At 40.4% G+C, this 24,483-nt stretch overlaps 2 protein-coding genes across 2 annotated transcripts; one reads left to right on the forward strand and one right to left on the reverse strand.

Annotated features, from left to right (window-relative positions):
- The first annotated feature begins 9,760 nt into the window (after nucleotides 1-9,760).
- LOC112255237 (2-aminoethanethiol dioxygenase) lies at nucleotides 9,761-10,993 on the forward strand. The gene has a single exon (XM_024428278.1). The coding sequence runs from the start codon at nucleotides 10,047-10,049 to the stop codon at nucleotides 10,803-10,805; it is 759 nt and encodes a 252-aa protein (XP_024284046.1). The 5' UTR covers nucleotides 9,761-10,046; the 3' UTR covers nucleotides 10,806-10,993.
- A 3,602-nt stretch (nucleotides 10,994-14,595) lies between these two features.
- LOC112251986 (early growth response protein 2b-like) lies at nucleotides 14,596-15,588 on the reverse strand. The gene has a single exon (XM_024422891.1). The coding sequence runs from the start codon at nucleotides 15,473-15,475 to the stop codon at nucleotides 14,750-14,752; it is 726 nt and encodes a 241-aa protein (XP_024278659.1). The 5' UTR covers nucleotides 15,476-15,588; the 3' UTR covers nucleotides 14,596-14,749.
- Nucleotides 15,589-24,483: the final 8,895 nt, after the last annotated feature.

Below are 24,483 nucleotides of genomic sequence, written 5' to 3' on the forward strand. Positions count from 1 at the left end.
TGTTACTCTTATATCTACAAGTTTAGTCTCCCTGGTTTATGTTTGTAGGTGGGGTTTATTTGCAAGAATAACCTCTTGTTTTGTGCCTTCACTTGAAACACTGTAGTCTGTATAACACTGTGCAAAATGCAATACTGTGAACAATTATACTACTTTTGTTTAAACTTGCTGGCCTGTGTGACATGAGTAAAAAACAAAATACCAAAAAACTAATTTTTTGTTTCATTATTCAAATCCAAATGTAAAAATAATAACCTGTGTGCATATGTGCATGGAGAGAACAACAATTTTTTGTAGTGTGTATTTATTGCTGTCTTTTCAGTCATCTTTTGTGACATTTAGAGACTCGAGCATTATTGATGGTTGTATATTAAGCTACTTCTACTGTACTTCAAACACCATATTACTCTACATTAGTGAAGTACTTAACTTAAAGTTTGATTATTCACAAATGTGTATAGTGGACATTGAAATCCTTAATCTGTCATGCATATTTGTGAGTAGGTTTGACAATGGAGAGGACAGGCTTGTCTTTTTGAGAATGAATGGGTTGCTCTCATCTCACTTTAACAGTGCGTCAGAGTTCTGTTCATTTGACGTCAGCCCTTTATCTAGTGCCCTTTCATATCCGGTGACTTGACCAAAGGTAGTGAGTGGTCACTAACTTATTTAATAATTCATTTAAAACATGAAATTAATGAATTAGACCTTGATGTCAATTTATCAGAACTTATTTGGGAATATATAATACTGTAGCCTATAACACACACGTGCCACAAAAAAAGTGCAATACTCACTGATGGCCACTCAGTGTCTCAAACTGCTACAGATATAATAATGTGTCACTATTTGGATAGACTGGATTTTCTGTCTGTAGATGCTCTATATAGTTTGTTGATAGTATGACCATCTGTTGATAAGCAACTGCTTGCTAGGAGTAGGTTTATAATAATAGTAAGGTTTAGGGTTAGAGAAAGTTACACTGAACAAAAAATATAAACAACATGCAACAATTTCAAAGATTTTACTGAGTTACAGTTCATGTAAGGAAATCAGTCTGTTAAAATGATTTCATTAGGGCTTAATCTATGGAATTTACATGACTGGGAGTACAGATATGCATTTTATTTTTTTATGGTATGGGTGTGGATTAGAAAACCAGTCTGTATCTGGCGTGACCACCAGCGCGCCTCATGCAGCGCCCCACATCTCTTTCGCTATAGAGTTAATCAGGCTGTTGATTGTGGCCTATGGAATGTTATCCCACTCCTTTTCAATGGCTGTGCGACGTTGCTGGATATTGTCGGGAACTGGAACACGCTGTTGTACTCGTCGATCCAGAGCATCCGAAACGTGCTCAATGGGTAGCATGTCTGCTGAGTGTGCAAGCCATGGAAGAACTGGGAAATGTTCAGCTTCCAGGAATTTTGTATAGATCTTTAAGACATGGGGCTGTGCATTATCATGCTGAAACATGAGGTGATAGCGGTGAATAAAAGGCATGACAATGGACCTCAAGATCTCGTTACCGTATCTCTGTGCATTCAAATTGATAAAATGAAATTGTGTTCATTGTCCGTAGCTTATGCCTGCCCATACCATAACCCCACCTCCACCATGGGGCACTCTGTTCATAACGTTGACATCAGCAAACCACTCGCCACACGACGCCATACACCTACTTGATACACACACACACTACATGTTAATGTTTTTAAATGTATGTAAATTGCCTTTTGTCTGTAATGTCTTTTTCGTTATGCATCGGACACCAGTAAGACTAGCTGTCGCCAGTGGCGTCGGCTAATGGGGATCCTAATGAATCAAATCATACCATCATCTGCCAGGTATAATTGAAACCAGGATTCATCTGTGAAGAACACACTTCTCCAGTGCCCATTGAAGGTGAGCATTTGCCCACTGAAGTCAGTTAAGATGCCGAACTGCAGTCAGGTCAAGACTAGAGGTCGCCCAATTAATCGGAATGGCCGAATTAATTAGGGCCGATTAAAAAATAATAAAAAATGTGCACTTTTATTTAACTAGGCAAGTCAGTTAACACGTTCTTATTTTCAATGAAGGCCTAGGAACGGTGGGTTAACTGCCTTGTTCAGGGGCAGAATGACAGATTTTTACCTTGTCAGCTCAGGGATTCAATCTTGCAACCTTACGGTTAACTAGTCCAACGCTCTAACCACCTGCCTCACGAGGAGCCTGCCTGTTACGCGAATGCAGTCAGAAGCCAAGGTAAGTTGCTAGCTAGCATTAAACTTATCTTATAAAACACAATCAATCAATCATAATCACTAGTTATAACTACACATGGTTGATGATATTACTAGTTTATCTAGTGTGTCCTGCGTTGCATATAATCGATGCGGTGCGCATTTGCGAGAAAGGACTGTCGTTGCTCCAACGTGTACCTAACCATAAACATCAATGCCTTTCTTAAAATCAATACACAGAAGTATATATTTTTAAACCTGCATATTTAGCTAAAAGAAATCCAGGTTAGCAGGCCATATTAACCAGGTGAAATTGTGTCACTTCTCTTGCGTTCATTGCACCCAGAGTCAGGGTATATGCAAAAGTTTGGGCCGCCTGGCTCATTGCGAACTAATTTGCCAGAATTTTACGTAATTATGACTTAACATTGAAGGTTGTGCAATGTAACAGGAATATTTAGATTTATGGATGCCACCCGTTAGATAAAATACCGAACGGTTCCGTATTTCACTGAAATAATAAACGTTTTGTTTTCGAAATGATAGTTTCCGGATTCAACCATATTAATGACCAAAGGCTCGTATTTCTATGTGTTATTATGTTATAATTAAGTATATGATTTGATAGAGCAGTCGGACTAAGCGACGGTAGGCACCAGCAGGCTCGTAAGCATTCATTCAAACAGCACTTTCGTGCGTTTTGCCAGCAGCTCATTGCGCTGTTTATGAATTCAATCCTATCAACTCCCGAGATTAGGCTGGTGTAACCGATGTTAAATGGCTAGCTAGTTAGCGGGGTGCGCGCTCATAGCGTTTCAAACATCACTCGCTCTGAGATTTGGAGTAGTTGTTCCCCCTAGCTCTGCATGGGTAACGCTGCTTCGAGGGTGGCTGTTGTCGATGTGTTCCTGGTTCGAGCCCAGGTAGGGGCGAGGAGAGGGACGGAAGCTATACTGTTACACTGGCAATATTAAGTGCCTATAAGTTCATCCAATAGTCAAAGGTATATGAAATAGAAATCGTATAGAAAGAAATAGTCCTATAATAACTACAACCTAAAACGTATTACCTGAGAATATTGAAGACTCATGTTAAAAGGAACCACCAGCTTTCATATGTTCTCATGTTGTGAGCAAGGAACTTAAACGTTAGCTTTCTGACATGGCACATATTGCACTTTTACTTTCTTCTCCAACACTTTGTTTTTGCATTATTTAAACCAAATTGAACATGTTTCATTATTTATTTGAGGCTAAATTGATTTTATTGATGTATTATATTAAGTTAAAATAAGTGTTCATTCAGTATTGTTGTAATTGTCATTATTACAAATAAAGAAATTAAAAAATCGGCCGATTAATCGGTATCGGATCCCCCCCCTCCAGTAATCGGTATCGGTATCGCCGTTGAAAAATCATAATCGGTCGACCTCTAGTCAAGACCCTGATGAGGATGGCGAGCACGCAGATAAGCTTCCCTGAGATAGTTACTGACAGTTTGTGTAGAAATTCTTAGGTTGTGTAAACCCACAGTTTCATCAGCTGTCTGAGTGGCTGGTCTCAGACGATCACGCAGGTGAAGAAGCTGGATGTGGGATGGTGTGGTCACACGCAGTCTGCGGTTATGAGGCCGGTTGGACGTACTGCCAAATTAACATTACATTCTCTGACAATGGCTCTGGTGGACATTCCTGCAGTCAGCATGCCAATTGCTTGCTTCCTCAAAACTTTAGACATCTGTGGCATTGTGTTGTGTGACAAAACTGCACATTTTAGATGGGCCTTTAATTGTCCCCAGCACAAGATGCACCTGTGTAATGATCATGCTGTTTAATCAGCTTCTTGATATGCCACACCTGTCAGGTGGATTAATTATCTTGGCAAAGGAGAATGCTCACGAACAGGGATGTAAACAGAAATAAGCTTTTTGTGCGTATAGGAACATTTCTGGGATCTTTTATTTCAGCTCATAAAACATGGGACCAACACTTTACATGTTGCATTTATATTTTTGTTCAGTGTAGTTGAAATGTTACCGATAGTCTGTAGAGCATCTACAGATGGACTGTCCAAATAAAGTGTTACTGACTGTAAAAAATTATTATAATAATATCTGAAAAATATATATCCATCCCCCATAAAATAATACAACATGCACTGTAGTTGTTACACTGTAATTGCAATACTGCCAACATTGCCAGAACATAATCAGATGCATGGTAGACAAGTCCTTTGTAGACTTTTGCTATTTGATTCATCTCTGTCTACACTGTCTCCAAATGTACCCTTGAATTCTGCATAATTGTTGATCCATTAACAAAACTGCATTTTGAATGAGACTCTTATGAGGGGCTGCCTTGTACCTCTGGGTAGCAATGGGTGAGACAGTCCCCTCTCCTTTCTCTCAGTTCCTATGAAAAGGTTACCAAGTTCAAACATCTCATAATCAACAAAAGTGTTGTGGATGGATTAGGGCTGTCCCTGACTAAAAACAATACTGGTCGACCAAGAGTCCGACCAATTCGATTTTAAAATGTTTATTTTTCCATATATAGAAACACCTTATGTGTTTTAATAAAATCAACTACAGTATATGTAGGCTACTAAGCTTGTCTGATGCTTTAAGCACACTGTGATTCAATAATTAAAACACACAATTGACTCAAGAGGGAGCCAGAGATCAAGATAGCCTAACTGGAAGACAAAAACCTGTTCCTGACCCTCCTCTAGCTGCCAGCTGCTGCTGGCCTTCACAGATTCTGCCTTTATGTTCCCGAAGTTGCCGGTTATAGGCTACATCAGGGGTCGGCAAACCTTTTCCATTTGGAGTGCCAATTTATCTTACAATTTCTACCGATCTGTGTGCCAGTTAGGATTTTCATATGCACATTTTATTTTATAATCAAGTCTTCATATCTCAAAATCATTGTCATGGGATTAATAAAAAATTATATCTAAATCTAAATGAAAATAATACAAATCTAAAAGTAACTTCTATTGCCATCGCCAACTAGTCAAAATAGCCTACATAAAGCCAACAAATAAAAACATTGCAGCCTGCAGGTAGAAAATATCCAGATAAAAATGAATCACATTGGTTACTCATGGCCTGTCTGCAGAAACTTGAAACATTGTATCAACTATCAACTTGGTGCAGCCCAAAGCTTGTGCTAACAAACTTACAACATTGTATAAAATATTCTGGACCAGCAGGAAACAGCAGTTTCCTGCCACCAGTAAGCTCTGGACAGACACAGCTATATTTGTGCAAGGGATAAGAAGTAATCAGGTAGGCCTATTTTATGATGTTTCCACCAGATCAGAGCATTACATATTATTTCCTTTCATGCCAAGTGGTTATCAAAGGGATAGAGCTGGAAAGATTTTTCAAATAGGTTACATTGAGGAACTATTGTCGTTCTCAATGGATATAAAAACAGACTTTGTTCACTTGCTGTTTGATTTGATTTGTTTGAGGTGAAGGAAAAAATGACTTTGAGAAGCTCCACAGCTCATTAGTGGTGTTGAGTTAAGACAATCAGAACTACTTCTATGCATAATTAGATGTGCCTCCTTACTCAACATTGACAGGATCACTCCAAACTAAACACAATGAATAAATTGACAACTCGTAAATGGAATGAAATAGCCCCAAACTTGTTTCGCACAAGCGTAGCCTAGGTTGTGAGCTCTGCAAACAACGTGTCCACTCTGACAATAAGAACTGTAAAACACTGTAATAATAACATATTGAATTAATTAATAACAGAAATGACGGAAGCCAAACAAACATTATAGATGAGAAATTATATGAATTAACAGTAAATATACTACTGGTGATACTGGTGTGCCATCCCCGTGGCCTCCGCAATGGATTAGTCCACTGAGACAGGCGTCAATCAAAATGTGCCATAAAACTTGTATTTTTTTTGCAACTTCTCAATTTAAAAAATGATCGGTCGACCAACAGCCTATTGACCAAACAATCGACCAGTCGACTAAATGGGGTCAGCCCTAGGATGGATCATGGTGAAGATAAAGAAAGTTTGCAATTGTCCAGGCAGGAAGTTTAGAGTGAGATCTTTGTGGATTGCTGTAGGCTTGCTGTAGAATAAATGAATGATATTATCATCCTAGACTTCCACACTGGATTTCCCATTGAAATCTACTGTTTGGAAAATTACATCTCAAAACAGGTTTGTTCTCAACACAATACACAACACTGATCTCGTAGAGATAAGCAGTAATGACACTTTGTGTTATCATTAAAAGGATGTGGACATTTGTTAATTGTTGCATCATGGATGCAGTTGCTTCCTGGCTGATGTCAATATTTCCCTATGCATCGGGTGGCTGATTACTTACCAAACACCAGTGATGCCACAATGCAAATTTTTGTATAATGCCCCCCCACACACACACACACAAATGATGTACCAACACATTGGCTAACTGTAACTAATAATAACATTCCCAATGATAAATAATGTTGATTGACAGGAATAAGATATAAATAGGTTATGTTTCTGCACATTGCTTGACAAAAGTAAGTTGTGGTGCCATAATATATAACCATTTATCACTGGACCTTTACAGTCTTGTATACCAGTCTTGTAAGCCTGCTGTTGACATCAACTCTACTCTGCTTTATACTGGGACTTGAATTGTGTACATGTCCCGTCTCCGCTGCGACTTGTAGTCCATTTGGAAGTGATAATCCAAACATCCTCCACTCTGCTTTAGAATCTTCATCTTTGATATAGACAACACCTCACCATACATTATGATTTACAAAGCTGCATTACAATGCAATAATACTGCATGTAGCATGTTTTTATCGTTCCTTGAGAAGATAAACAAATCTCAACAGGTTGACCTGAATTTGGGTGCCCAGCCACATAACTATTTAAATCAGTATCTCTTTGGCTCTGTATTGATCATTTTATCTATACTGTATGGCTCCTTGAATATAGCATTCATAAAGCCACCTTGGTTAAGATATTAATTATCTGTAAAATCATAACTTTTCACCCAGCAACACAAACTCAAACTGACAATATGAAATCTAGCATATGAAGTCAGTGGGCCCAGGCCTGGCCAGAGAGAATGTTTGAAGATTCCTCTGCCAGAGATAATAAACTTCTCAAAGGAGAAACAGGGCCCATTATCAACAGAACCCAAGTCCTCTGAGTCCCCTGTTCACAGTGCAGGGACCCTATGTTGATAGGAAACAAGCAGAGAGGATGGGCTGTTAGTGGATGGGGGCCATGAGGTCCTGCACTTGCAAGCCAATGCCTAAGCTCACTCTTCTCCCCGCCACCCTCTCTCTATTCCTCTTCCTCTTTTTATCCCTGAAAGGCCAGCTTGAATCAAAGGCTCCAGCCAGAACCTTTGTTTTCCTTGGAAGCTGTGTAAATACATTGTGGCTTTATGAAACCAGTGAGCTAGATTCTTAAACTTGAAACGACATCAGTGATGCCAAATATGACTTTTTATATGTTTTTCTGTTGACAGAATGATATGCATGCAACATTATGGGACCCTTTACCCTAGAATATTTTGTTATCAATTAGTTGTTTTTAATTTGGTATATCCACAATTGATACGCTCCATATAAAGTGTGGTGACAGGAGACAGAAAACCGATGTTACTCTAGTTGGGAGGACCAACTGTTTAGTAATAAAGATTATGGCTATAAGCAGAAGTAAAAAATAAAATGTAAAAAAGACTGTGTTAGCTAGCCATTAGCCACTCCTTATGGATCCCTAGGGATAAGATAGCATGTGGGGGGGACTGTACAACAGCCTTGCTTCCTGCAAATACCCAGCGGAGTGTCGGGAGAGCACACAATGACTCTGGGTTGAGAGACCCGACAACTCTAAGCATATTATATCCATCATGACCTTGAGAGTGATTCTGGAAAACATAAATCCTGTTTACTGGCCATGCGTAGCATTCGATGTGGGGGGGGGAATAGGCTTGTCTTGCCTAGCTCCAAAGCACAGTGGATATCCGTTTTAAGATCAAACCCAAAATATCTCTATGTAATTTACTGCAACAATGCCCTATTACCATACTGCTGTTTCACAAGAAATCAAGCTGACTCCCTGAGTAATGGAGGAGTGCTCTACAGCTCATTGCAGGCCCAGCAGCATACAAACTCCATGATGTTTTGAAAGATACTACTGCTGCTCTCGAGGAATTTCTAAGACACAGTGATAAATATACAAGTGGTTTGTGGGGTTTGCTGGTGAACCAAGGCCACAAATAAACAGCTTCTTGCAGATAAAAATCTTGTTTGTTTTGTTTCGACAGAAGCACCACAATAGAATTAAGGAGGCAGGACAGAGTCCTCTTGCTTTAGCTATGCTTCTTGCTAAGCTTTACTTTCAATTTAGCTCCAGAGTTTCCACCTGCTTCCATCCTGTTGTATCTCACATGAACCCACCTAATTAATAAAGTTTGCAAAACACATTTATAAATGTGGTTAGGCTATGCCTCAAATTATCTGTAGCAGAAATACACTTTACCGGGAGCCAAGAATAAGAGGAACAAAGGAATGGACAGGGGAGTTGGTGTCATTTCCTGCACGAGTGTATCCTTTGTGTGTGTGTGTGTGTGTGTGTGTGTGTGTGTGTGTGTGTGTGTGTGTGTGTGTGTGTGTGTGTGTGTGTGTGTGTGTGTGTGTGTGTGTGTGATGATGGAGAATTGTGGGGAAAAAATAACAGAAAAACAACGTGATGAGGAACGATTACCAAATGTGGAACCATCTGTCACTCTTTTTAGATAACATGCTTAATAGCTTCCATATGACAGGTCACTCATGATTCATTCATTATTTTTTGGTGGCCAAATTGTTAAAGGATATTAGGCTGCCGTAACATACATTGAGATGGCAAGTAGCCTAGTGGTAAAGTGTGTTTAGAGCATAACCGAAAGGTTGCTGGTTCGAATCATTGAGCTGACTCAGTGAAAAATCTGTAGTTGTACCCTTGAGCAAGACACTTAACTCTTGTTGCTCTGGATAACAGTGTCAGCTAAATGACTCAAATTAAAATGTGCATTGGGCTTGCTGCTTGGTGAGATTGATAGACTCTCTTATGTTTCAGAGAAAATTCTACTATTCTTTCAAAGTCCTGCCATTATTTCAAACCTAATGCTGCTCTGCTTTTTCAATTGATAGAATAATAAACAAGTTTAGTCTTATATGGTAGGCCTACTCATAGTACACTGCTGCGCTCTGTATTGTCCAGAATCAGTAGACTCAAGTATGAAAAGGTCAACAACCTCACTGCTGTTCCCCTTTAAGGAGGTGAGGAATGGTATTTTGGTTATTGTAGTACATAAATAAATACGTGTATCATCTCTCACAATGATATGAAATGTAAGACTTGTAATTTAACATAGTATCATAACAAATATTATACACATTTCATATGCTTTATATGTTTTATCTAATAACGATGTGTTTGGGTGAAGATAAATACCAACAGTACATTATTAAACCACATTTCCCACAATGCCCCGCGTCACGAACTGAAGCGTTTTCCTTTGCGGACGTGTGTGAAAGATATCCGTAAATGGGGAGTTGGAGAGAAATTTGATGTTGTGTCATACAGAGTACCCCTCACTTAAAATTGTATTCGACTTTCTATTTTTATGTGAAGTTGGAATATATATTTCACCGGGTGTAATCAATCATTCTCACCGAGAGAGGGACAGGCAGGATCAACAGCAGCTGTGCTTGAAGCCCAGCCTGCAAAACGCTAGCTAGCAAGCGCGAGGCTAGTGTGGAATTACAGAACAGTACTTCACGGGCTTAATGATGCCTCGCGACAACATGACCTCCCTCGTTCAGAAAATTGGTAGACAGGCCCTTGTAACTTTTAGAAACCCATCTTTGGTAGGTGATAAAGCGTTTCTGGATAATCAAGGTAAACTCCAAACCCTCATGACCGAAATCAGAGCTGCGGATCTGAAGATTGCTCCAAGGAAAGTTGACTGCGCGTCTACACCTCTGCCACACAACCCCCCGGTCACATACATGCACATATGCGAGACAGACCAATTCAGCATGGGGGTGTTTCTGCTGAAGAGCGGTGCTTCCATCCCCTTGCACGACCACCCGGGAATGTACGGCATGTTAAAAGTTATGTATGGCAAGGTCAGGATCACCTGTTTTGACAGGTTGGACAAATCAACTAACGTGGCCAGTGACACGCAATTCAAGCCTCCCCTGCTACCTTTCCAGAGAGATACGCTGAGGAGGTCAATACTCCGGTCGGTCGGTGAGTTTACAGAAGAGAGTGGCCCGTGTATTTTGACACCTGACCGAGACAACCTTCATCAAATCGACGCAGTCGATGGACCCACTGCTTTCCTCGATATTCTGGCACCACCATATGATCCAGATGACGGTAGAGACTGTCATTATTACAAAGTTCTGGAGTCTGCCTCGGACTCGGAGGACAAAAAGGCTGAGGCTCAGGGGCAAAAGGAAGTTTGGCTCATGGAAGTACCGCAACCTTCTGATTTTTGGTGTGGTGGTGAACCTTACCCCGGCCCTGAAGTCAATATCTGAAGTGCACTATGAACGCTGAATTGATGTGAACCATTGATTCTCAGGGCTGTGTCACAACATGGTGTAAATGTATGATGGTCATAATTCCTACAATGATGGATTATTATGGAATGGATATATCACTGTCACTGTGGTGTGTAATGGGAAAACATGTTGTCTGAACTAAAAGCACTTATACTAAAGTTGGACAAATGCTCACAATCGTCTCTTCCATTTGGGGGTTGGCCAGACACAATGCATTTAGCCTGTAATGAAAGTAGTTACTCAGTTGATCAATTGTGATCTTTGTACATCATCTCTAATGTATTTGAAATTACACCAAATATTTCATGTCTTGAAATGAACTGAAACCATACATTAAAACATAACATTTCTAAGAAGAACAATATTGAGGGACTCAAGAATTCACTAAATGAGGTATGCTGTAATACACAATTAATTGGTATATACAACCTGAAACTAATGTAAGTGTTCCTTACAAGCCAGAATGTTGAACAAATAACATTTAAAATTACTCTACCAGTTGTCTGTGGTTTATTCTTTGGCTGCTCTAAATTTGAAACAAAATATCCCAAGGAAAATTTTGTTTACCCAACTTGTTAAAGATCTGGAAGGTATATTGTTCAGTTCCGGGCACTGAGATAAAAATAGTTTATATTGAATTTGACATTTTATTTAGTCAATAGCTGTTGAACCAAGCATGCCATGATAATGAAAATGATATTCTGAATCGGGAGGTAGGAGAACAATCCACACCTTTGTGAGATTTTTATTTATTTATATTCAGATTTGAAGCCTTCAACAACAACAAAAATACAGTGTGCAATGTCCTCCATCATCCCCTGATTCATAATATACCATTTTCATTGCCTAACTTTACCTCTATGCCAAACTGAACCATATACCAACTGGCTCTCTAAAAAGATTGTTTAAGCAACTGAAAGACAAACTTAACAGACAAGCAGTAGAGTAAGTTTAAATGTAATTTTATTAAACATTCTGGCTTGTATGGAACATTTACATGATTTTGAAGTCATTACTTTCAGGTTGTATATACCAATTGTGTATTACAGCCTGAATTAATCAGACTTTACAAATTAAAAAAGTCAACATTTACTATAGGTATGTTTTGATTGGATCAAACTACATTCTTTGAGATTGGGACATGGGTTACTGAATAATTATCTTAAACATTGCTTAGTTAATCGAACTTCACCAATTAAACTTAATCCCCATAATAACTTTGCTTGCTTCATCAATTTGGGAATTTAGCTCATATTTGGCAGAGTGCTATTGAGTTCATTGCTTGCGGCTTAGGGGCCTCTTGTGGACATACTGAGTATTACCTGAGAAGGACAATGTGACTAGTAGAATACTGTATACAGTATAGGCCTCCCTTGACCTAAACTCAGCAAAAAAAAAGAAACGTCCCTATTTCAGGACCCTGTCTTTCAAAAATAATTTGTAAAAATCCAAATAACTTCACAGATCTTCATTGTAAAGGGTTTAAACACTGTTTCCCATGCTTGTTCATTGAACCACACACAATTAATGAACATGCAACTGTGGAATGGTCGTTAAGACACAAACAGCTTACAGATGGTAGGCAATTAAGGTCACAGTTATGAAAAGTTAGGACACTAAAAAGGCTTTTCTACTGACTGAAAAACACCAAAATAAAGATACCCAGGATCCCTGCTCATCTGTGTGAACGTGCCTTAGGCATGCTGCACGGAAGGATGAGGACTGCAGATGTGGTCAGGGCAATATATTGCAATGTCTGTACTGTGAGACACCTAAGATAGTGCTGCAGAGAGACAGGACGGACAGCTGATCATCCTCGCAGTGGCAGACCACGTGTAACAACACCTGTACAGGATCGGTACATCCGAACATCACACCTGCGGTACAGGTACAGGATGGCAACAACAACTGCCCGAGTTATACCAGGAACGCACAATCACTCCCATCAGTGCTCAGACTGTCCGCAATAGGCTGAGAGAGGCTGGACTGAGGGCTTGTAGACCTGTTGTAAGGCAGGACCTCACCAGACATCACCGGCAACAACGTCACCTATGGGCACAAACCCACCGTCACAGGACCAGACAGGACTGGCAAAAAGTGCTATTTGACGAGTCGCTGTTTTGTCTCACCAGGGGTGATGGTCAGATTCGCGTTTATCGTTGAAGGAATGAGCGTTACACCGAAGCCTGTAGTCTGGAGCGGGATCGAGGTGGAGGGTCCGTCATGGTCTGGGGCAGTGTGTCACAGCATCATCGGACTGCCTGCAATGACAACAAGCTATCTCAACGCTGTGCATTACAGGGAAGACATCCTCCTCCCTCATGTGGTACCCTTCCTGCAGGCTCATCCTGACATGACCCTCCAGCATGACAATGCCACCAGCCATACTGCTCATTCTGTGCGTGATTTCCTGCAAGACAGGAATGTCAGTGTTCTGCCATGGCCAGCGAAAAGCCCGGATCTCAATCCCTTTGAGCACGTCTTGGACCTGTTGGATCGGAGGGTGAGGGCTAGGGCCATTCCCCCCAGAAATGTCCGGGAACTTGCAGGTGCCTTGGTGGAAGAGCGGGGTAACATCTCACAGCAAGAACGGGCAAATCTGGTGCAGTCCATGAGGAGAAATGCACTGCAGTACTTAATGCAGCTGGTGGCCACACCAGATACTGACTGTTACCCCCCCTTTGTGACCCCGCTTTGTTCAGGGACACATTTTTCCATTTTTGTTAGTCACATGTCTGTGAATCTTGTTCAGTTTATGTCTCAGTTTTTGAATCTTGTTTATGTTCATACAAATATTTACACATGTTAAGTTTGCTGAAAATAAACACATTTGACAGTGAGAGGATGTTCTTCTGTTGTTGCTGAGTTTATATACAATAGCCTATAGCCTACTTTCAAAGGACCAAAATAAGACAGAAATACATATTCTACAACACAAAGTGGATTTCATTGTTGTTTAAAATATTCAACCATGTCCTTTGCCCAGTAATTTAATTTGTACTAGGCTAATTAAGAATACATTTGTGGAACAATGCACAAGCACACTAACAAACAAGCAGTTTTCTTTATGCCAACAACGTCAAAATATTCTACATTTATTGTAAGAAGCATCAAGTCAGTTAAATATCAATACTCAGTGTGTAAAACACACATAAAATAAAAGTATCAAAGTTTTTCTCCTTTGTTAGGTTCTGTAATGATCTTACAGCTGAGAGGCTAAGTGGCATCAATTGTTTGTTACTCTGTCATCTTTATCCAACAAGTATCAGGAGATTTTAAAAAGTTATCAAACAGCAGGTTAATAAATTCAGTTAATTGTCTCTCTTGACAGACACTGTACAAAGCTTCCAGTTTTTGCACACATGGGAGTCAAGCCCCCACTCTCAGAATGGTGATGATATTCAGCAGAACAGAACAGACCTCTAGACTCTGTGATATTGGTCATTGCACTCCTTTCCAGCTAAAATGCAGGGATGCCCATCACAGTCTCATCTATTGTGGTATCATCTGTTTTTCAGCTGCTCTTTAAACACTGGCAAAAGAGAATCTACTTCCCGGCTGATACCCTTTAGTATTGGCGTTGAATCTTACTCCTTGCCTGCTATTCAGCATCTCTATGACTGTTTCCTAACCTGCTCTATTGAAACACGTTCTATCTTGAGCACTAGTGTTTGTGCACATTTACAGTTAAGTTATGGCTAACTGGCTCTATGCCTAACTTCTATAATATACACGTGATAGCCCTGTCCATTTATGATGTTATTCATTCAGCACCTTATATCCACATTCAGTAGTCGCCCTAGTTAACCATGTCTGCTAAATTCAGCGTGAATGTGATTTGGATGTTATAAAATTATTTTTGGACTGCATGGAAACATTGTGGCTGAATGTTCAAACCAATTATGCCAGGGTCATTATGATTACTTTTTCTCTTTCTGTCTTAAGTGGATTTTCGTATGTCTCCTTCTTTCATCACTCCTGGCGAACTTTCTTCCACAGTGGTCACAAGAAAATGGTTTTTCTCCAGTGTGTGTGCGGACGTGCGTAGTGAGGTGGTCGCTGCGACTGAAACTGCGCATGCAGACCCGACATGGGAAGGGTTTGTGCCCTGTGTGGATCCTGACGTGTCTGCTCAGCTCGTCCGACCGAGAGAACCTCCTGTCGCAGCTTTCTGCCGGGCAAGGGTATGGTCGCTCATGGACAGGTGTTTTGCTTGAGCGGTTTGGATACTTTCTCGGCCTCGGTATTGGCCTCAGGGGTAAATTTGGAGTGTTGTAGGGATTGGGTTGACAAGGGCCCTCTGTCGCAGGTCCCACACGTGTAAAATTCCTTATTGTGTTCAGAGGTGTCAGAGGTGGTGGAAGCCTCAGCGAGTTCAGTGAATATGGTAACACTTTCCTGTCAGGAAAAGCCTGGATGTCTCGTTGATAATTTGGCTGGTAGAACCCGCTGTAGTCAGGCATGATGGTTAAGAGCGCACTGTCCACTGTCGACTTTGGTGACGTGTATGAGTGGGACGGCTGTTGATAGGACATGGGGCAGGTCGAGGTTGCCAGGTAGGTTGATTGGTCCTGGTACATTTCCCTGCTACAAGAGTACGATGATGGAGCATACATGTGGTTTATATCATGTTGACTCTGCGCCATGGTGCAGCTCACGGTTCATGCGTAAAGGTTCTGTGGTTCAGGCGAAGGCGAGGCAGACACCCGGGAGGAAGCTGCAGTCGTTAAATCACAAACTACTTATTGAAGCCCCCGTGATTCCGGTGTCCTTGTATGCAACAGGCTGAGTGCGCGGGGGCTGCGTAAAGTTGCTCTGGAAAGACAACTCGAAATTGTCCCTTTCTTCACTCAAACGATCACCTGCGGAGCAAATAAAAAGTACTGTTAGATATGTGGCCAAAAAAATGTTTATTATGACTTTTACGCACGGGTTTTTCATTTTATGTATGGGTTTTTCGCTTGCGGTTGAGCACCAATTTGTGGTTTTGTAATGGGTACGAATTAAGTTTAATGTCACATAGTGCTTTCTAAAAAATACATTGGCTTACTATAGCAGACAATGAATCTATTGGATTAATATTGACCAATAATTTGGATTATTCTCCTCAATTTACGATCATCTCAAATGACTAATAATGCATTTGAATACTGACATTTCAGTAAGGTTGATGAAAACACCTGGCTTCCCTTCCATTGGCTAGAGCAGCGAAATAGAAATGAATCTTTTCTAAATAAGCTTTATCTAATTGGCTGTGCTGTTTCTGCAATGACTCAACTTTTAACCCAGTTCCGTCTCTGACAATGATACGGATATTTTCTCTTCCTTTGAGTAAATTCCCTCTTGAATGTCGTGAAAAAAAACACAGATTGGTACCCAAACTTTATCCATGGTTTTAGCTGTCATTTATTTTACCAAGAGTATGCGCTTCAAGCCTTTACGCACTCAATATATAACCTACAAATCCAGTGATGTATTCTCTGCCATAGCCTATAGTGTCACCTACGCATGACAAATATAATATAATATCGTTGTATTATGGGGATTCAATATTGTAGTTTGAATTTGAAGGGAGTCTCTTAATAATGTCCCTTGACGTCACTGGCCATCCAAGGACTAGGTGATTAAAACGGGGAAAAAACCGGGCAAGGATTAGGCCTCAAGCTTGATTACAACATCAAAGAACACTTGTCAATTAATTTAAAAAATACATGACAAATTAGTTTTCTTTTTGCATGGTATTTGTTAACCTGGTTCAGTTGAGTAAATATTACCATGTAAAGTTGATTTCCCATTTTATTGTCTATATAATAATCGGCATGCTGACAAAAGCTTACAGGAACTCTGGTAACACTTCACCAAAAATGGATTCAACTGGTGTAATAGATGACACCCATTTTCTACTGATATTAAATACATCCGGTAAATTGCATACATTAAATATAGAGTCATGGGAAGGAAGAAGCACACACAGAGGCATATGATAAGAGCGATTTCATGTGCAACAATTGACATTTGAACTGGTCAATGTTCTATAGCTACCTAAAACATTTTGGGGGGAAATAATCAGTGTAGGATAAACAAAAAATGTATGAAGGTATATGCTTTAGAATGCTTTATAAGGCATATGCTTCATATCAACCCATAAAGTTGGAACATTTGTACCCAGTGAACAGGATGGTCATTAGATAGACTATTAATCCTTCTTGAGTTATGGGTTGCCAACCTGTATGGACTGAAATAATGTATGACATAGCTGCACCTACTCTACATCCCACACTATTGAAGGGATCATCTTGGGACTCCTTCCTCTCTTCTCATCAAGCTGCCCTCATTCAGTGTAAATTACATATGGCTGATGTCTGTAGGCATACTGTGCATGTGACAAGGTTGTTGATCCAAGGGCTGTGACAGTTCGTAACAAAGCAAGAGGAGGTCCTTTAAACACTATGCCTGCACGTCCACTATGACACACAGGTAATGAGACTTCTCCTTACACAAGTAGATCATCCTGAGGCAGCATTTATTGTAGCTGGTGATTTTAACCAAGCAAATTTGAGGAAAACACTACCGAAAATCTACCAACATATTGACCGTAGTACTTGTGCTGGAAAAACATTGGACCACTGCTACTCAACTTTTCAAAATGCCTACAAGACCCTCCCCTGCCCTCCCTTCGGCAAATCTGATCATGACTCCAATTTTCTTCTCCTTCCTATAGGCAGAAACCTAAACAGGAAGTACCCATGCTAAAGTCTATTCAATGCTGGTCTGACCAATCAGAATCCATGCTTCAAGATTGTTTTGATCACACGGACTGGGATATGTTCCGGGTAGCCTCTGAGAATAACATTGACGAATACACAGATACGGTGACTGAGTTCATCAGGAAGTGTATAGGAGATGTTGTATCCACTGTGACTATCAAAACCTACCCAAACCAGAAACCATGGATAAATGGAAGTATCCTCGCAAAACTGAAAGCGAGAACCACCGAATTTAACAATGGCAAGGTGACTGGGAATATGGCCGAATACAAACAGTGTAGTTATTCCCTCCGTAAGGCAATCAAACAGGAAAAACGTCAGTACAGAGACAAAGTGGAGTCGCAATTCAATGGCTCAGACACAAGACATGTGGCAGGATCTACAGACAATCACGGACTACAAAGGGAAAACCAACCATGTCGCGGATACCGATGTCTTGCTCCCTGACAAGCTAAACACCTTCTTCGCCCGCTTTGAGGATAACACAGTGCCACCGACGCAGCCCGCTGCCTAGGACTGTGGGCTCTCCTTCGTGGCCGGCGTGAGTAAGACATTGAAACGTGTTAACCCTCGCAAGGCTGCTGGCCCAGATGACATCCATAGCCCCGTCCTCAGAGCATGTGCAGACCAGCTGGCTGGAGTGTTTACAGACATATTCAACCTCTCCCTATCCCAGTCTGCTGTCCCCTCTTGCTTAAAGATGCCCACCGTTCCTGTACCCAAGAAAGCAAAGGTAACTGAACTAAATGACTATCGCCCCATAGCACTCACTTCTGTCATCATGAAGTGCTTTGAGAGTCTAGTTAAGGATAATATCACCACTACTTTACCTGACATCTTAGACCCACTTCAATTTGCTTTATCGCTCCAATAGATCCACAGACGATGCAATCACATTGCACACTTCCCTATCCCATCTGGACAAGAGGAATACCTATGTAAGAATGCTGTTCATTTACTATAGCTCAGCATTCAACAACATAGTACCCTCCAAGCTCATCATTAAACTCGGGGCTCTGGGTCTCAACCCCACCCTGTGCAACTGGGTCCTGGACTTCCTGACGGGCTGCGACACAACAGTAGTAGGCCTGATTACCAACAATGACGAGACAGCCTACAAGGAGGAGTTGAGGACCCTGGGAGAGTGGTGCCAGGAAAATATCCTCTCACTCAACGTCAACAAAACAAAGGAGCACGCCCCTATCGCCATTGATGGGACTGAAGTTGAGAAGGTGGAAAGCTTCAAGTTCCTCGGTACACATCACTGCCGGTCTGAAATGGTCCACCTACACAGACAGTGTGGTGAAGAAGGTGCAACAGCGTCTCTTCAACCTCAGGAGGCTGAAGAATTTTGCCTTGGCCCCTAAATCCCTCAAACATTTACAGATGCACAATTGAGAGCATCCTGTCAAGCTATATCACCACCTGTTACTGCAACTGCACCGCCCACAACCGCAGAGCTCTCCAGAGGGTGGCACGGTCTACCCAATGCATCACCGGGGGCAAACTACCTGCCCTCCAGGACACCTACAGTACCAGATGTCAGGAAGGCCAAAAATACCATCAAGGACATCAACTACCCGAGCTACGGCCTGTTCACCCCGCTATCATCCAGAAGGCGTGGTGAGTACAGGTGCATCAAGCTGGGACCGAGAGACTGAAAAATAGCTTCTATCTCAAGACAATCAGACTGTTAAATAGCCATCACTAGCCGGTTTCCTCCTGGTTACGCAACCCTGCACCTTAGAGGCTGCTGCCCTATATACATAGACTTGGAATCACTGGCCACTTTAATAATGTTTAAATAATGTTTACATACTGCTTTACTCATCTCATATGTATATACTGTATTCTATTCTATGGTATTTTAGTCAATGCCACTCGATCTAATATTTATTTATTAATTTCATTCTTTTACTTTTAGATTTGTGTGTATTGTTGTGAATTGTTAGATACTACTGCACTGTTGGAGCTAGGAACACAATAATTTCGCTACACCCGCAATAGCATCTGCTAAATGTGTATGTGACCAATAAAATTCGATTTGATTTGCTATTCTGTCACAGGGGACACCGTCTACTTATAATGGTGATGATCTTTAGTCTTTCTTATACAAAATGTGTCTGACATGTTCCTAATGACATCATCTATGTGTATTCCTATTTGTGAAACCTTCAACATATTCCACAATAGGCTAGTTAGTGTATGTAATTTGTTATAGCACATATGACTATGTAGGAAACACAAAAACAATTGTCCATAGGCTTTTTCAACAACTTGTCCACCTAAAAATGATAGACCTACTTAAATAAGACACCCCAATGACTACTGGGTAGTTTAGGAACGGTCTTCCCTACCTAACTCCCCTTTCCCTTTGCAGTGGGGGAAATGAACCCAAAAGTTCCCTTTTTAACGCCCACAGTTACAAAAATGTTAGTGTATTGGGTGAATGCCTCTTCCCTCTGGCAGATGGGAGTTTTTCCAGGTCCAGTGTCCGGTCGTTATTCTGCACAGCGTGCCTCCGTGGGGAATGGTGCCCTCCCTGCACCCCACGCCCACGCCCCGCCACATTGAGTGGGATTTAGAGGGGGGGCGTTTTGTGTTGCCTATGCCTGTGTCACCTAGGGGTCTGGAGACCCCTGCATGACGATTAATCAAATGTCATGTGTGGTTTTTGTTATTATGAATCTTTGTTTTATAACACTTTTTTTGTAAAATAGGTAATATATGCGTGACGAATTTGATTTGAAGATATGTTTGACGTTTGCAGTAAAATTTCTTATATATTATTAAAAACAGACCAGAGAATATCCATTCATAAATGCATGTATTGCAAATGGGATGAATGTATGTCTTGATGTGTTTGAATCACCCATGACTTGAATCTTTTATAGTACAGTATTGTTATTGTACATCACTTACATTTACATTTACTTTCAGAACCCTTTATTGTGAAATTGAGGCCTGATTGTTTGTCAAGTATTTTGAGCATCAATAAACTACAACATTCGAATGATAGTCTATTACCATGCAGCCTACCAATACATAGTGGCACTCGTGATAAGTAGTATGTGTACAGTGACATACTGTGCTTCGTCAAGAGTGAGTTGTATTTGTAATAGATCCTGATGATACTACCTTAATTTCATACCTAACTGTTTACATATAGAGTATATATTGTAAAGGTGTTGATTACATGTGCATTTTAACAGTGATCTATTCTACTTTCTTTTTTTTTACAAGCTTAAAACAACGATACTGTTACTATGGGCCAGTTTCCTGGACACAGATTGAGAATCTCCATAGCATTAGTCCAGGACTACATTTCATTTATGTCTGGGGAAACTGGCCCTAAGATTTCTGCATGTTCAAGAAAATAAGAGACAAAAAAAAAAAAAAAAAACCCCAGCTGAAACAGCCCCTCAATTGCTTACCTGTAATAGCCCCCGAGACAGTGATAGCAGGGCCTCAGATAAATGGAGAGAGAGATGCTTCTGCTGTGGCAGTCCCCTAACGTCTGATCAACCAAAGTTACCGACTAGATTCTTACTCCTCTGACTGATGGAAAAAAGAAACAATAGGATTGTTCCCACTTCACTTTGCTTCCACCCTCGCAGTTAAAATTGTTATGATAATGAAGTGGATTTGTTAGACCCAGCAGATTGTAAAAGAAAAGGTCTCTTTGATCGGAGGAACCGGAGGTGTTTGGGTCACTCAAACCCCATGCCTGGGGCGTGGCCTGGGGGACAGCTGCTCTCATGACGATGAAACTCCAGGAGAGGCTCATCTCAGAGACCCAGCGACCATCTATGCAGGATTCATATCCAAACAACACAGTTTTAGATTCCTCCATTTCGCTACATTATAATTGGGGTTCATGTGTTCATGATATACCCTCATTCTCTTCATATCCTCCACCAGCTGCACATGTGATTTTGGATAGGAAAAACAGAAGATGCATATGCAATGTGCTTTTATTAGTTTTCCCCCTTTTGATTACCTAGATAATGTGTTTATTATTGTATTAAAAGTGAGTAAATCAGTGTACTGTGTGACCATTGAGGACTGGGATGAGTTGCCCTTTTCCGCCATCGTTTATAAACACAGGCTTAGATTATTTAAGAAAGTGCTTAATTGCTGAGTAGTCACACCGGGGTAGGAAAATTGTGTGTGTGTGTGAGTGTGTGTGTGAGAGAGAGAGAGAGAGAGAGAGAGAGAGAGAGAGAGAGAGAGAGGAAAATGAGGAAAATGAGGGAATAACCCCCCGCCCCCACACGCACACACACTAGGTTGAGTGGGTGGATGCCCCCTGGGAGATGGATGACTGCTCTGCAAGGTTGATGGGTGGTGTTATGTCATAAAATATGAGACAAAGATTGCAGGGAGAGGAGGTTTCACTTGGCAAGTAAAACAAAGAATCTGTTGACAGAGGTGTAGGGCAGAACTGAATTGACTCACAGCTAGTTACTTTAACTTATTGTTGGGAAACATGATCAAATACTAGAACAATGAATTATTGAAAACAATTATATCAAACATTGTCCTATACATCTTGTCCCTTGTTCTCTAATTTAGAATATCCAATCTATTTTCTCTATTATTCATAATCATGTTGTATTTCAACAGCCAGACATAACAAACAAGAAATAAACTCTGTTGAAGGCAAATTATTGAGCAAGCACAGAAGGATGGGTTTTTTTCTTGCTGAGGTTTATCACATGAATTAAGCACAGAGACTAGGCTCTTGTATTCAACGGTACATTTCACCAGTCCAGTGCACGTGCTTATAACAAATTCCATCTCAAACAGTTGTTCATCTACCTCAATATGATAGCTGTATGACGACCTACTAAATGTCTATTCAAGGATATTGGCACTGGATGGAAGTGTGCTCCTCAAATGGCTCATATTGTGTTTCTATAGCTAGGTTTCCATCAAATTAGGGACAAATTTCCATGCGAATATTCTAAAATCTGCATAAATAAAATATGCACATTTTTTCACCGGTGGTGTTTCCACCAAACCTACTTGTTGCAGATAGAAAAAACAGTGCGTGATGACGTAGTGCACACAACATGTACTTTATCACTTTAGACATTTATTTGGTACATGAAATAATGTGTTTCTATCGCAGTTTTCAACTCTACCAATAGTTTTGTCACAAAAACTGTTGGGTTAAATAGTGAATTCCAAATGGTCTTGGCACATGCTCTCTACCCAACAGCTCGCAGATAGTGTGTATAGGCTAGTCTACATGATGAGATTATGGTTAAGAGCCAGAATATTTGTCAAACGGCAGTCAAGCATTGATCCTTATGTCACCACAATCAGACCCTAGATATTTATTGGAAAGGAGCATCAAGATCACAGTGCACTTTCACCATCCAGGGAAGTACATCATAAATTGTTGCAGCCTGGTCTCATACACTAGACGTAACATAGTAAACGTACATTAGTGACTGCCAAATTAGTGTGGTATGTTTACATTAGAAAGATTGTTACTTAAGGCAAAAACGAAAGTAGGGTGGCTGGATGTGAGTTTGAATCTCATCACAAACAACTTTAGTATTGTAGCTAATTAGCAACTACTTACTAATTTTTAGCTACTTAGCATATTAGCTAAGCCTTCCCCTAAACCGGCGGCAGGGTAGCCTAGTGGTTAGAGCGTTGGACTAATAACCGAAAGGTTGCAAGTTCAAATCTCTGAGCTGACAAGGTACAAATCTGTTGTTCTACCCCTGAACAGGCAGTTAACGCACTGTCATTGAAAATAAGAATTTGTTCTTAACTGAATTGCCTAGTTAAGATAAAAATTTAGCTAGCCAAAACTTAACCCTGAGCATAGCTAACTTTAGGTGCCTAACGTTAGCTGGCTTACTAGAATTCGTAACATATCATACGTTTTGTAAATTCATAACATTTAATGCCAATTGTAATTCAGAACATATCTTACAAAATGGGTGAATGACATCCACACCGTAATACATACCATACGTAATACCATATCATACTAAATGGAGTGTGTCATATTTAGGGGCAGAATAATACGAAATGCTCTGAGACCAGGTTGCAGCCCAACAGCCAGCTATTTCATTTGTAGCCAAATAAACTGCATGGTTTCCATAATCGCAGTGGAAGGACCACACACCATATCATAGTGTGACTACAAGTTTTACTTTAATATGATGGTTACTAAATCGATATTTGTGCACCGCCATTTCTCGCATAATTAATTTAACCGACACAAAAAGATCCACCTTGGAAAGTTGACCCCAAAATGTTGTTTCCATCAGGCCTGTAATGAAACCTGGTTTATAAGGGTAAAAAAATTATGTGATAAAGAGTTGAGTGTCAAAATTCATTATAGTTTTTTGTACAGATTCCCTCCACCAGTCAGTCAAGTAGCCACTGAGATAACAGAAATTATGTTCTGAGCTATTTGGTCAGCTTCAAGTCTGTAGGGTGACATAACTGATGAATTGATCATGTAAACATCAAACAAACAGAAACACAAAAACAGAAACGCATAACGGGTTTTTACATTTAAAGAAATGTGAAAAAGTTAAAAGTACTGATTTCATTACCTTCTTATTCTTATAGCGCATAGTATCTGGCAAAGTAATTATTTAAATCTACCTGAATAGGATCATTTTTAATTGAAAAAATAATTTTATGGGTGTAAAATTTAGCAAGAATTATAATAAAATTACACATACTTTTCCTCAGTGGAAAACCTTGGACTATCAAAAATAAAAAGAACATCAAGCTTGCAGATCGATGTCCCTACCAAATCTTTTTTTACGTCTAGCCGAAGATCCACCCAGAACATAGTCACATAAACAGATCAACAAAATGTAAATTTCTCATGAACATTTCAAATATACACT

Source organism: Oncorhynchus tshawytscha, linkage group LG01 (genome assembly GCF_018296145.1).
Source record: "Oncorhynchus tshawytscha isolate Ot180627B linkage group LG01, Otsh_v2.0, whole genome shotgun sequence".
Classification (NCBI taxonomy): Eukaryota; Metazoa; Chordata; class Actinopteri; order Salmoniformes; family Salmonidae; genus Oncorhynchus; species Oncorhynchus tshawytscha.

What these genes read in the sequence shown, in the direction of transcription:
- LOC112255237 (XM_024428278.1), top strand. Translation starts at nt 10,047, where the DNA reads ATGATGCCTCGCGACAACATGACCTCCCTCGTTCAGAAAATTGGTAGA.
- LOC112251986 (XM_024422891.1), bottom strand. Translation starts at nt 15,475, where the DNA reads ATGGCGCAGAGTCAACATGATATAAACCACATGTATGCTCCATCATCG.